Source organism: Hemitrygon akajei, chromosome 12 (genome assembly GCF_048418815.1).
Source record: "Hemitrygon akajei chromosome 12, sHemAka1.3, whole genome shotgun sequence".
NCBI lineage: Eukaryota > Metazoa > Chordata > Chondrichthyes > Myliobatiformes > Dasyatidae > Hemitrygon > Hemitrygon akajei.
The window spans coordinates 97,454,179-97,469,383 of record NC_133135.1 but is presented as its reverse complement, the minus strand read 5'-3'; the positions used below and the strand labels follow the sequence as shown (position 1 = coordinate 97,469,383).

The window sequence follows — 15,205 nt, the reverse complement described above, 5'->3', positions numbered from 1 at the left end:
AAACCATTCCAATCCATGTTCCTGTCCAAAAATCTTTTAAATGTCTTTATGTACCTGCTTCAACCACTTCCAATGGCAGCTCGTTGCATATATGTATCATCCTCTGCGTGAAGAAGTTTCCCCTCAGATCCCTTTTAAATCTTCCCTTAAACTTCTGCCTTATAGTTTTTGATTCCCCTTTCCCGAGGAAAAAGTCTATGCACATTCAACCTATCTATGCCATATATGATTTTATACAGCTCTATAAGGTCACTCCTGCAAGAAATGTCCAAGCCTTTCCTATAACTCCAGCCTTTGAAACAATGCGGTGTATATCAGTCATAGTTACTGTGAGGATCTGGGGTACCAAGGACTGTTGTAGTGAAGGTTTGGGATATATCTGATATCATTATAATGGGGCAGTGCAGACTTGAGGTAAATTAAGTAAACTCTGTTCATCTGCCTTAATAATTTAGCCTTTTAAATCTAGTGTGGTGAATCTGCATAGCACCTCACTATCTGCCTCAATTCCCCTTGTTCTTCTTTGAGCAGTGGTACCAGAACTGAATGTAAAACTCCAGATAGGGTCTTGGCAGTGCTTTGTAGGTGTGGAAGAGGAGGACAGTGATCATGAATTAAAAATTTAAACCTGTACATCTCTCCCTGTCTTTCAGGTCAGTCGAATCCTGTACAGCTTTTCTACTGCTTTCCGCCGGTCTTCCAAACAAACAACAGAAGTGAAAGACATGGGTGATACAAGCCCCGAGAGTGACAGCTATAACTTCACAGTTTCTCTGGAAATAAAGGAGGATGATGGAAAAGGCAACTTCAGGTGAACTGAGATTAGATTGAGGAACAGGAGTGGATCATTCAGTCCTTTGGGCCTGCTCCATTTAACACCGTATTCTGGGTTCTTCAACCATCAGGAACATCCTGTCTGGTTTCTACTCTGTGTGGTTATGTTCAGGTTTCGTAGATTCCTCTTATTATTCTAAAATCCAGTAAACACAGGCCTAGCACCCAACCCTTCGTGTTTTGACATCACAGGAATCAGCCATTGTTGTAATCACTCCCTGGCAAGGACATCTTCCTGCTCACACAGCTTCTAGTGGTGTCTCAGCAAGGTCCTGTACAGCTGTAGCTTGATATTCTTGCTCCTGGGCTCAAGTTTTCATGCAGTGAAGACCAGCATACCATTTATCTTTCTAATTGCTTGCTTTCAGTGACCTAAATCCAGGTGTTGTGGCACTATTCTTTTTCCCCAACTGTCATCATTCTGATTCATTGTTTCTGTAAACAGTGGACACTTTGTATTTCTCTTTCTTTCTTTTCTTTTCTTTTTAAATCTTTTTATTAATTTTAAGAAAAACATTAGCGAACTATGAATACAAAACGTTTGAGAGTACATAATTAATAGTTTAAATAAACAATCAGATATGTAATAATCAATATATAAGGCCTCCCAAACTCATAGTATTAATGTAAAAGAATCGAAAAAGAGAAAAAAAAAACCCCAACAAAAACTAAAAGAAAACTTAAAAAAAACTAACCAACATGGGCAATTGTATAATGTTAAATACATACAGTAGTGCCGATCACTCCGAACCTCCATCCAAATAATTAAGGATAATAACAGTAAGGTTTAGGATCAGACCATTTAACTCATATGAAAATGTTGAATAAATGGTCTCCAAGTTTCCTCAAATTTAACTGAAGAATCAAAAACCACACTTCTAATTTTTTCTAAACTCAGACAAGAAATAGTTTGAGAAAACCATTGAAATACAGTTGGAGGGTTAATTTCTTTCCAATTCAGTAAAATAGATCTTCTAGCCATTAATGTAACAAATGCAATCATTCGTTGAGATGAAGCGGATAGACGATTATTATCTATCATTGGTAAACCAAAAATTGCAGTAAAAGGATGCGGTTGGAGATTGATATTTAAAACTCTTGAAATAATATTAAAAATATCTTTCCAATAATTTTGTAAACAAGGACTGGACCAAAACATATGAGTCAGTGAAGCAACATCAGAATGACATCTGTCACAGGTTGAATTAACATAAGAATAAAATCGAGCAAGTTTATCTTTAGACATGTGAGCTCTATGTACAACCTTAAATTGTATTAGGGCATGTTTAGCACAAATAGAGGACGAATTTACCAATGATAAAATTTTTTCCCATTCCTCAGTAGATATAGGACAATGCAATTCTTCTTGCCATTCCTTCTTAATTTTTCCTGATACATCTGGCTGTACACTCATAATCATATTATAAATGATAGTTACTAAACCCTTTTGACAAGGATTGAGGGCTAAAATTCTTTCTGTAATGTCCAATGGACATTCTTTCGAAAAAGACTTTAATTCATTATACAGAAAATTTCTGACTTGCAAATATCTAAAAAAATGGGTTTTAGGTAAATTATATTTATTAGATAGCTGTTCAAAGGACATAATGTTATCATCCAAAAACAGATCACGAAAACATGTTATACCTTTTGTTTTCCATAATAGAAAAGCTTGATCTATAGATGAAGGCCGAAAGAAGTAGTTAGATACTATAGGACATGACAGCATAAACTTATTCAAGCCAAAAAATTTACGAAATTGAAACCAAATTCGTAATGTATACTTGACTATAGGATTAGTTATCTGTTTATTCATTTTGAATAATGAAAAAGGAAGTGAAGATCCTAAGATTGAGATCAGTGAAAAATCTTGCACAGATTTACATTCCAAATTTACCCATTGTGGGCAAGCAGCTGTAGTCGATTCTTGTGTCCAGAATATTAAATACCGTATATTAACTGCCCAATAGTAAAATCTTAAGTTTGGTAGAGCCAAGCCGCCCTCCTTCTTAGGCTTCTGTAAATATTTTTTGCCTAGTCTAGGATTTTTGTTCTGCCACAAATAAGAAGATATTTTAGAGTCAACCATATCAAAAAAAGATTTAGGAATAAAAATTGGTAATGCTTGAAATAAATATAAAAATTTAGGTAGTATCATCATCTTAATGGCATTAACTCTGCCTACCAAAGACAAAGATAATGGAGACCACCTATTAACCAGTTGCTTAATTTGATCGATTAAAGGTAGAAAATTAATTTTAAATAAATCTTTAAGTTTTTTAGTAATTTTAATACCTAAATAAGTAAAATAATCTGTAACAATTCTATATGGTACATGATTATAAATTGGAACATGCATATTTAATGGAAATAGTTCACTCTTATTAAAATTCAATTTATAACCAGAAAAGTTACTAAATTGAGTGAGCAAAGAAGAAATAGCAGGAATAGATCTTTCAGGGTCAGATATATATAATAACAAGTCATCTGCATATAATGATACCTTATACGTCGTCTCCCCACGGGTAATACCAAAAATATTGGGTGATTCACGAATAGCTATAGCCAAGGGTTCTAAAGCAATGTCAAATAATAAAGGACTTAAAGGACAACCTTGCCTTGTACCACGAAATAGCTGAAAAAAAGGGGATCTTTGATTATTGGTAAAAACCGAAGCTAAGGGTTTATGGTATATTAATTTAATCCATGAAATAAATTTTGAACTAAAATTAAAATGTTGCATTGTATTAAATAAATATGACCATTCGACTCTATCAAATGCTTTTTCGGCATCTAAAGAAATGACACATTCTGGTATTTTAGATGAAGAGGTATAAATAATATTAATTAATTTTCTAATATTAAAAGATGAATAACGATTTTTAATAAATCCAGTCTGATCTTCAGAAATAATTCGAGGTAATATATTTTCTAATCTAATAGCCAAAATTTTACTAAAAATCTTAAAATCCGTATTCAACAAGGATATAGGCCGATAGGATGCGCATTCAGTAGGGTCTTTATCTTTTTTAAGAATTAAAGAAATAGAAGCTTCATAAAAAGATTGTGGTAGTTTACCTATACTTAATGCATCTTTAAAAATTTTACAAAGCCAAGGAGAAAGTATGGAAGAAAAAGATTTGAAAAATTCTGTAGAAAAACCATCTGGACCAGAAGCTTTACCCGAATTCATTGAAAAAATAGCCTTTTCTATTTCAGACTCCGTAATAGGTGTGTCCAAAAATACACTATCCTCAACAGTTACTTTTGGAATATTCAATTTCCTTAAAAATTCATTTATTATAGAAGAGTCCTTAGTACATTCTGATTGATATAAGGAATTATAAAAATCTTGAAAGGCTTTATTTATCTCTTTGTGATCGATCGTCAAAGTACCATCTTGTTTACGAATCCTAGTAATCTGTCGTTTATCCGAAACAATTTTCAATTGGTTAGCTAGTAATTTACCAGACTTATCTCCATATACATAGAATTGGGCTTTTGATTTAATTAACTGACTTTCAATCGAGGAGGATAATAGTAAGCTATGCTCCATTTGAAGTTCCACTCTTTCTTTATAAAGTTCTTTGCTAGGGGTCATTGAATAAATCTTGTCAATTGCTTTGATTTTATCAACTAGTGTTAATATTTTAGAATTAGTTCGTTTCCTAACTCCAGCAGAATATGAAATAATCTGTCCACGAATATATGCCTTAAAAGTATCCCACAAAGTTCCACTAGAGATCTCTGCTGTAAAATTTGTTGAGAAAAACAAATCAATTTGCTGTTTAATAAAGTTGACAAAGTCAGGATCCTGCAATAAAACAGGATTAAACCTCCAACCTTTAGTATTAATATATGAATCCGTCGTCTTAATAGATAACTTCAAAGGTGCATGATCAGATATGGTAATAGAGTCATATTTACAATCCATAACATCTGTAATTAAATGGTGATCAATGAAAAAGTAATCAATTCTTGAGTAATTATGGTAAACATGGGAAAAGTATGAAAATTCTTTGTCGTTAGGGTGTAAAAAACACCAAATTTCACAAATAGCTGAATCAATCATAAAAGAGTTAATGAGAGAAGCCGATTTATTCGGAAGAGTTTGGGTGGGCTTGGATCTATCCATCAAAGGGTTTAAACAACAGTTAAAATCCCCACTCATTATCAATCTGTATTGATTCAAATTAGGAAAGGATATAAATAAACATTTAAAAAATTCAGGACAATCAGTATTTGGAGCATAAACATTAACTAAAACAACTTTTTGATTAAAAAGTAGATCAGTAATAAGCAAAAATCTACCTTGCGGATCTGAAATTGTTTCATGATGTATAAAAGAAGTTGATGAATCTATAAAAATAGAAACACCTCTCACTTTGGCTTGCGAATTTGAGTGATACTGTTGGCCCTTCCAAAACCTAAACAACCGTTGACTATCCACCTTCCTTACATGAGTCTCTTGTACAAAAATAACATTAGCATTCATTCTATGGAATACTTTGAATGTTTTTTTCCGTTTGATCGGATGATTTAAACCATTAGTATTCCAAGAAACAAAGTTAATAGTCCTATCCATATTAACAATATTTATTACAATTAACACATAAGTTTGAAAAAAAAGTGAACTCATGAACCCGGAAGAAGGAAGTAAGTTCAAGGAGAAACCGGAAGTCATGGCACTGCGACCATTTTTGTAGTTTCATATAAGCCCATGAAATAAAACTAAGCAGAAAGCAGGCAAAAAGAAAAGAAAAAAGAAAAATCCCCCTCCCTCCACCCTCAGAACCCCAGGAAAAAAGCCAAAAAGAGGCAAGCAAGCAATCTAATACTAAAATTACCCCCGTGTCTCAAGACGGCAACTCAGACATAACAAAGTTAAAAAAAAAATACAAACAACCCACATTATAAGAAAGGGTTGGTATAACAAAAGTTAAAATATAAAATTAGTATTATAAATGTATATAAACAAAAGGGTTAAAAAAGAATTAAAACGATAAAACCCATAAATGACTAATACTGGATTGGTATTTTAAATGAAAGTTTAGAACTTTCAAACACATCAAAACAGATATGACGTTCCAAGCACTAAAGTCTGTCGGGAAGAAGAAACGACGTTTTATTTTTTAAAAAATCTTAATATTTAAATGTTAAGAGTATAAAAAAGCATATATCAGCTTAAAAAGAAAAGCAAAAAGGAGAAAAAAAAACCCTAATAAGTTATTTTCAACGCTAATAGATTAGTAATATGGAAAAATAATAAAGTCAAAATAAACTGAGCAAAAAAAAGCTTTAACCGTATATAAGAAATACATGTAAGCCATACCCAAAAAAAACCCAAACATCATTCTGTAACATATCCAAATCTATAGGCTAAATTACATTAGTCAGCCCGATAGAATGTCATTGTTCCAGAAAACTTTGAGCATCCGCTGGAGATTTAAACAGCCGAAAAGTTCCGTCGTCAAGAGTGACTCTCAAGTGTGCTGGAAATAACAGCGCTTGCTTGCAGCCTTTCTGGTGAAATTTCGACATAACCGATCTAAAAGCCATTCTAGCCCTTAAAACTTCAGGGCTATAGTCTTCCAGAATGCGAAATTTAAACTCTTGATAGCAAATCATACCCTTTTTTCGAGCCGCCCGAATCAAACGTTCTTTGGTATGAGGGTAATGGATCCGAAGAATTATATGTCGTGGTTTCAAACTTGAATCAGACCGAAAACGGGAAACACGGTGTGCCCGATCGATTACCGGGGGAGAGTCCAGTACCTCTGGACCCAAGACATCCATTAGAAATTTAGAGAAGAAAACGGTAAGATCACCGCTCTCAAATTTTTCCGGAATCCCAATTAATCGAAGATTTTGTCTTCGAGAGCGATTTTCCAAATCAGTAATTTTAACTTTATAACGATCCATCTGTTGAGAAGTCGAAGTTTGCTCTTCTTGTATTTTTTCAATTATACGATCTTTCTTGCGAGCGGCTTCTTCAAAGACCAAAATACTTGCTTGTTGTTTTTGTGATTCCAATGAAAGGGTCTGGAGATTTTCTTCAACTAATTTCAAACGTTCGTCAAACCGAAAAAACTTTACGGTTATTTTTCTCTCCAGTTCTTCAAATTTGTCTTCTATAAGCTTCACAATTGTTTCTAAAGTTATCGGTTCTTTCGTCTGTTTCGATTCTTTTGCTCTAGACATTTCAGCAAGTTGAGAATAATTCAAATAGTTAAAAAGAAAAGTTCTGTATGTTTAGACCCCTTTAGAATAAGTATAAGAAGATCCCTTAAGGGGTGTTTGTAGGTTAAAAAGACGTAAAAGGTTTGGAGCAAAGCCTAGAAGCGGTTTACTCCATGAGCGCCATCTTGAGACTCTCGTATTTCTCTACACTAAAATTCATTTTCCAGGCACTTATCCACTGACCCAACCTGTCTAAATGCACTGTTGTTTCTTTGTGTCCTCCTCACAGCTCCTTCACACTTCCCCCAGCTGTGTGTGGTCTGCAAACTTGGCGATGTTACATTTCTCATGGTTTTGAACACATCGGTAAATATCCTTCTCTCCTGCCCTGCTGGAAGGAGAACTGTCCTAACTTTCCAGTTTCTTCAGTCTATTCTAAAAATGGTGCTGCTCCAATCTCCTCTGCACTCTCTCCTAGCCTGTAGCATTATTTGTAAAGCCTGCAATTGGACAAGGTAGAGGTACAGATTTAACCAGTGCTTAATAATGTTACAGCAAGACTTCCTAATGTTGCTAACTCTCTGCAGCTATGTGAAATTACCAATGTGTGGATGTTTTGATGATGTTGGGCAGTATCAAAATGCACCAAACTATGTACATACATTGACCTTCTATAATGGTTTCTTGCAGTGATGTCTGCAAAACATTAGAGAACAATCTCCTTGAGGTAGATTTACAGCAAACTATTATTCATAGTGTGACTCAGTAGTAGGTGATTTTTTGTTTTGATTCCTGAACCTGAAATAATCGATTTTCTCTTTACAGTGCTGTACCGAAGGACAGAGACAAACTATATTTTAAGTTGCGACAAGGGGTAGAGAAGAAATTAATAATCAATGTGCAGCAAACGTCAAACAATGAGCTCTCCATTGAGAGGTAATATTCTTATAAACTGATTGATGTAGTTCTTATTAAAGTTGGTCAGCTATTATAATGATGACACAAGAGACTGCAAATGCTGAGATCTGCTTAAAAAGCAAACTGCTGGAGGAATTCAACAGGCTAGGCATCATCTGTGGCAGTCGATGTTTTGGTTCTCAGCCTGAAATGTTGATCATCCCTTTGCCTCCACAGATACTGCTTGACCCACTGAGTTCAATCAGCAGTTTGCTTTTTGCTGCAGTAATGATGCATTTCTTACTTACAATGCAAGGTGGTGCATTTTATAAATTCTCATCATCTTTGCTTAGTTGCCATGTTTCTGTGATGTCTCACCCAGATGTTCATTCCTACTTGTGAAAGCTGGCAGAATATTTGATTGATCATGCTTCCTTCACACCCTTTAGTTTAGTTTATAGGTTGCTGTCATTATATTTGATTTTGTTTACTTGTTTTCCCCCACCCCTCTCCCAGCCATTCTGTGCATGGATTCTGAAGGAGCTGTGTCAGAGAATTTGGGTGAGAGAAAGGAGAAAAATTACACTACCATATCAAAACACAGCATTCCAGCACAGATCTGTTGAAAGGTGAAAGCATGTGACACAGAAAATGTATTTCCTGGTAGTCAGCAGAGTTCTGTAGCAGCCAGGTCTGGCTAAGTGGTTTGTGATGAGAGATCAGGAGCCAGGATTCTCTTCACGCATGGTCAGGAAATGTCGATACGCCATATCCTTCCACAGATGCTGCCTTGTTTGCTGAGTTCTTCTAGCATCAAGTTTGTTGTCTTCCCTTGCTTGAAAATTCTGATTACAATGAAGCTCCAACCATCTGTTGTCTGACGTTAGGAATATACTTAACTAAATACTGTTCCACGTAGGTGTGGCAGCAAATTGTAATCGTATTTCTGGTATTTTCAAGCTTCTGTACAACATTGGATGTATTTTGGAGAGTCTACATTCCTATTGCCTTGAGTAAGATAACAACTTCCATTTATGTAACACATCTAAAGCATCACAATGTCCCAAAGTACTGGTGTGATGCAGAAGATATATATAAAAGCATAAGATACAGGAGCAGAAGTAGGTCATTTGGCCCATCGAGTGTTCCGCCATTCAATCATGGGCTGATCCAATTCTTCCAGTCATCCCCACTCCCCTGCCTTCACAGCTGCTTGTGGCAACAAATTTCACAGATTTACCACCCTCTGACTAAAGTAGTTTCTCCGCATCTCTGTTCTAAATGGATGTCCTTCAATCCTGAAGTGGTGCCCCCTTGTCCTAGTCCCCCCTACCACGGGAAATAACTTTGCCATATCTAATCTGCACAGGCTTTTTAGCATTCAGAATGTTTCTATGAGATCCCCCCTCATTCTCCTGAACTCCAGGGAATACAGCCCAAGATCTGCCAGGTGTTCCTCATATGGTAACTCTTCCATTCCTGGAATCATTCTTTTGAATCTTCTCTGAACCCTCTCCAATGTCAGCATATCCTTTCTAAAATAAGGAGCCCAAAACTGTACACAATACTCCCAAGTGTGGTCTCACGAGTGCCTTATAGAGCATCAACATCACATCTACGCTGTTATATTCTATACCTCTAGAAATGGATGCCAATATTCTCTCTCACCTAGATGGGGTCAGTTGTGCTGTGAGGATTACATTCCTTGACTTCTCTAGTGCCTTTAACACCATCCAGCCCAAGATCTTAAGGCACAAACTAACGGAGATGGGAGTAGACTCTCACATGGTGGATTGGATAGTGGACTACTTGACAAATAGACCTCAGTATGTGCGGTTGGGAGACTGTAGGTCTGACACGGTGGTCAGCAGCACAGGAGCGCCGCAGGGAACCGTACTCTCTCCGGTCCTGTTCACCCTGTACACATCAGACTTCCAATATAACTCGGAGTCCTGCCATGTGCAGAAGTTCGCTGATGACACGGCCATAGTGGGGTGTGTCAGGAATGGACAGGAGGAGGAGTATAGGAAACTGATACAGGACTTTGTGATATGGTGCAACTCAAACTACCTGCGTCTCAATATCACCAAGACCAAGGAGATGGTGGTGGACTTTAAGAGATCTAGGCCTCATATGGAGCCAGTGATCATTAATGGAGAATGTGTGGAGCAGGTTAAGACCTACAAGTATCTGGGAGTACAGTTAGACGAGAAGCTAGACTGGACTGCCAACACAGATGCCTTGTGCAGGAAGGCACAGAGTCGACTGTACTTCCTTAGAAGGTTGGCGTCATTCAATGTCTGTAGTGAGATGCTGAAGATGTTCTATAGGTCAGTTGTGGAGAGCGCCCTCTTCTTTGTGGTGGCGTGTTGGGGAGGAAGCATTAAGAAGAGGGACGCCTCACGTCTTAATAAGCTGGTAAGGAAGGCGGGCTCTGTCATGGGCAAAGTACTGGAGAGTTTAACATCGGTAGCTGAGCGAAGGGCGCTGAGTAGGCTACGGTCAATTATGGAAAACTCTGAACATCCTCTACATAGCACCATCCAGAGACAGAGAAGCAGTTTCAGCGACAGGTTACTATCGATGCAATGCTCCTCAGACAGGATGAAGAGGTCAATACTCCCCAATGCCATTAGGCTTTACAATTCAACCGCCAGGACTTAAGAACTTTTTAAAAGCTATTATTAATGCTTTTTGAGATAGTGATTTAGATGCATATCATATTTTTTACTGAGTTAAGTATTGTATGTAATTAGTTTTGCTACAACAAGTGTATGGGACATTGGAAAAAAAAAAAGTTGAATTTCCCCATGGGGATGAATAAAGTATCTATCTATCTATCTATCTATCTATCTATTGCATTTGCCTTCTTCACCACTGACTCAACCTGTAGGTTAACCTTTAAGGTACCTGCACAAGGACTCCCTAGTGCCTTTACATCTCTGCATTTTGAATTCTCTCCTCATCTAAATAATTTATTTATTTCCCATTTATTTCTTCCACCAAAGTGCATGACCATTTTCTTTCTAACATTGTATTTCATTTGCTACTTCTTTGCCCATTCCCCAAAATCATCTAAGTTTCTCTGCAAGCTCTCTGTTTCCTCAACACTATCCGCTCTTCCACCTATCTTTGTATCATCAGCAAATTTAGCCACAAATCCAATAATTCCATAGTCCAAATCATTGACATACATTGTAAAAAGCAGTAGTACCAACACCAACCCCTGTGGGACTCCACTGATAACCGGCAGAATAGGATCCCTGTATCCCCACTCTCTGTTTTCTGCCAATCAGCCAATGCCAATACTCCACCCATGCTAGTAACTCCCCTGTAATTCCATGGGCTCTTATGAGGACTGTTGTATGTTCTCTTGCCTTCCTCTTTCTCCTGATGTTAGAGGGCTGTGGGCCAAATGTGAGCAGATGGGACTATCACGCTGGTCAACACAGTCAGCATGGATAAGTTGGACCTAAATTCCCTTCCTCTGGTTGAAACCCCTCCCACATCTATGCTGTGTTATTCTTATGTCAAAGGTGTAACTTTAATATTGAGTTTTTTTAACCCCAGTAAAGGCTGCAGGAAATGCAGTTGGTCAGGTTCACAGATCAGTTATTGAATCAAATGTTGGAGAAAGAGATACTATTTTATTTCTCATGCTCTTGATCCGAGGATGATAGATCTTGAAGCATAATGGCTCAAGTTTGTCTGAGCATGGCATTTTATTCAAATTATTCTCCAGAGATTTGTCAGCTTGTTTATATTTGAGGGCATTAAAGGAAGCAAGTGAGGAAATTGTGTATGTTTGAGACGTAATCTTCTAAATCTGTTAGAATGAAAGGATTGCTAAGAATAAATAAATGCAAATATAAAGCAACCCACACAAAATGCTGGAGGAACCCAGAAGGTCAGGCAGCATCTATGGAAATGAATAGACAGTCGACATTTCAGGCCGAGACCCTTCTTCAGTACTGAGAAGGAAGGAGGAAAATGCCAGAATAAAAAGTGGCAAGAGGAAAAGAGACTAGCTGGAAGGTCATAGGTGGCTGGAAAGATCAAGAGCTGGAGGAGGAAGAATCTGTTAGGAGAGGAGAGTAGACCATAGGAGAAAGGGAAGGAGGAGTGGACCCATTAGGAAGAAATAGGTAAGAAGTGAAAAGTCAGAGTGGAGAATAGGGTGTAGGGGTTAGGTTTCTGGAAGGAGAAATCAATATTCATGCCATCAGGGTGGAGAGTATCAAGATGTTGCTCCTCCATCCTGGGGGTGGCCTCTTCGTGGCACAAGAGGAGGCCTTGGACTGACACGTTGGAATGGGAATTAAAATGTTTGGCCACTAGGAAGTTCCGCTTGTGGCAGATGGTGTGGAGGTGGTCCCCCAATTTAAACGGGTCTTGCCAATGTAGAGGAGTAAGCATCAGAAGCATTGGACACAATGGACAACCCTAGCAGGTTTGCAGGTAAAGTGTTGCCTCACCTGAAAGGACTGTTTGGGGCCCAGAATGAAGGTGAGGAAGAATGTGTATGAGCAGGTATCCTTGCACTTGGGCTGCTTGCAGGGATAAGTGCCTGGAGGGAGATTAGTGGGGAGGGAGGAATGAACAATGAGGAAGTGCAAATATACTATTTTTAAAATGGAGTCTTTAGGACAGAGTGAACATTTGGAAATTTAAACTGATTAAAATTGTGTAGCATTTCTATTAGTAGACAAGGGAAAACATATGAATTTTTTTTGTAGACTGCTCAAGGACAGAACTGTTGCACATAAGAGGTTGCTAGCTGAAGTTGAAATGGAATTTATTATGTGTTATTGCTCTGACTTAGGAGATTGGCTAGTCGGGTTTGTTCTGCAGAATGCAAGTAGAATGCTGTTCACTCAGTTTCATGAATGGAACAGCTAGTATTAATTGTTTCTTGGGTAGTTTTGGAGGGGCTAATATTATGAATGTTGAGCATCAGTTAAAACTAGTTACTACCAATCATTGTTTACCAGCATCTTTTAAATGGCTTGAGCATGAGCTAGCAGGTGTACTACACTGAAGTACGGCACATCCCAGGAGAGCAAAGGTGCTGGTTGTCTGATTCACATAGGAGGATGTGGAGTATGAAGAGTTCTCCTTTATTTGCAGCAAGCTCTCCATACTCACTATAAAGATGCTGAGAGTTTAAGTGGAGGTTGGAGAAGACAGTTCAGGCCCTGGTTCTCATCAAGGCCACTTTCTTGTACGAGCCCTATTCCCCTTGATTCCATACCACCTAAAAAAATTATCATGTTTAGTCTTGTAATACTAGGTAACTGAGGTTTCATATCTGTCTTGGGCTTACAATTCCAAAGATTCACTGCCCTCTGGATGAAAAAAATATTTTTTTCCCCCTCAGTCCTGAAAGGTGTGAACCCTGCCTCTAGAGACCCCAAGGAGAGGAGACATCATCCCTGAATCTAGTCTGTCCTTTCATGTCTCTTTCAGTGAGTTCTTCTCTAAACTCTGGGTGGTAGTGGTCCCTTATGATGGATGCTGCATACCCTGAGATAGTGTTTCATGTGGATGTGCTCAATGGTGGGGAGGACTTTACCCGTGATGGTCTGAGCCATGTCCACTATTATTTTTTGGGGGATTTTCCATTCAAGGACAATGGTGTTTCTGTACCAGGCTGTGATGCAGCCAGTCAATATATTCTCCACTACACATCTGTAGAAACTTGCCAAAGTTTTAGATGTCATACTGAATCTCTGCACATTCCTAAGGAAGTAGAGGTGTTGCTGTGCTTTCTTCATAATTGCACTTAAGTGTTGGATCCAGGACAGGTCCTCAGAAATAATAATTCCTAGGAATTTAAAGTAGCTAACTCTCTCCACCTCTGATCCTCTGATGAAGGTTGGTTCATGGACCTGAAGTCTATAGTCATTTCCTTGGTCTTGCTGACATTGAGTAAGAGGTTGTTTGTTTGACACCACTTGGCTAGATTTTCAATCTCCCTCCTATATGCTGTTTCATTCCCCACCTTTAGTTCAGCCTAGACAGTGGTATTGTCAGTAAAATTGAATATGGCATTGGAGCTGTGTTTAGCCACACAGTCATAAGTATAAAGTGAGTAAAGCAGGTGAATAAGTGCACAGCCTTGTGGTGCAGCTGTGCTGATGGAGATTGTTGCCAATCCGAACTGACTAGGGTCTGCAAGTGAGGAAATGTAGCATCCAATTGCACAAGGAGGTTTTGAGACCAAGGTCTTGAAGCTTATTGATTACTTACGAGCAGATGATGGTATTGAATGCTGTCCAGATGTTTCAGGGTAGAGTGAAGAGCCAAAGAGTTGGTATCTGCTGTGTACCTGTTGCAAACTGGAGCTGATCTAAGTCACTTCTCAGGCAGGAATCGAAATGTTTCATCATCAACCTCTCAAAACACTTCATCAGAGTGGATGCAAGTGCTAGTGGATGATAGTGAACAGACCAGCCAGTTGATCAGCATAGGTCTTTAGTACCTGGCTAGGTACTCCATCTGGACTGGGTGCTTTTTGTGGGTTCACCCTCTTTGAAGGCTGCTCACACATCAGCTTCAGTGACTGAAATCATGGGATCATCAGGAGATGTGGGAGTTTGTGACAGTTCCTCCATGTTTTGATGGTCAAAGCAAGCATGGAAAGCTTTGAACTCATCTGGAAGCAAAGCCCTACTGTCTTCCATGTTGCTTGATTTAACTTTATAAGAGATAATAGTATTTAAGCTCTGCCACAACTGTCAAGCCTCCTTTGTTGATTTAAGTTTGGTCTGGAATTGCCACTTTGCCTGTGGAATGGCTTTCCGGTGATCATACTGAACCTCTGGTGCTACATGTTTATGCTGATGGTAATTGGGCATCGTAAGTAAATCTTTACTGAGGGAGATCAGACGTTTTCAATAGGTGTCAATAGGTACATTTAATATCAGAGAAATGTATACAATATACATCCTGAAATTCTTTTCCTTTGCAAACATCCACGAAAACAGAGGGGTGTGCCCCAAAGAATGAATGACAGTTAAACTTTAGAACCCCAAAGCCACCCCCAGCTCCCCCCTCCCACGCATAAGCAGCAAAGCAATGACCCCCCCCCCCCTTTCCCCACCAGCAAAAAAGCATCTGCACCCTCCACCGAGCAGTGTGCAGCAAAGCATCAGTAAAGACACAGACTGGCAGTACTCAAAAGACTACTCTTTCACCCGTTAATTCGACATATCATAGGCTCACTCTCTCCCTAATAAGAGAAAAAAGGAAAAAGAAAAAGAGCGGTTTCACAGCGAGAGAGGAGACATAACAA

The 15,205-nt window shown here is 38.3% G+C and overlaps 1 protein-coding gene across 4 annotated transcripts in view; it reads left to right on the top strand.

Moving 5' to 3' along the window:
* Positions 1-15,205, top strand: part of rabgap1l (RAB GTPase activating protein 1-like) — a 587,017-nt gene that overhangs the window by 86,176 nt on the left and 485,636 nt on the right. For all 4 annotated transcript variants that reach the window (XM_073063719.1, XM_073063720.1, XM_073063721.1 and 1 more), the window contains exons 6-7: positions 654-811; positions 7,840-7,950. In XM_073063719.1, the coding sequence (XP_072919820.1) occupies positions 654-811; positions 7,840-7,950 (269 nt within the window). The remainder of the gene's footprint in view (positions 1-653; positions 812-7,839; positions 7,951-15,205) is intronic.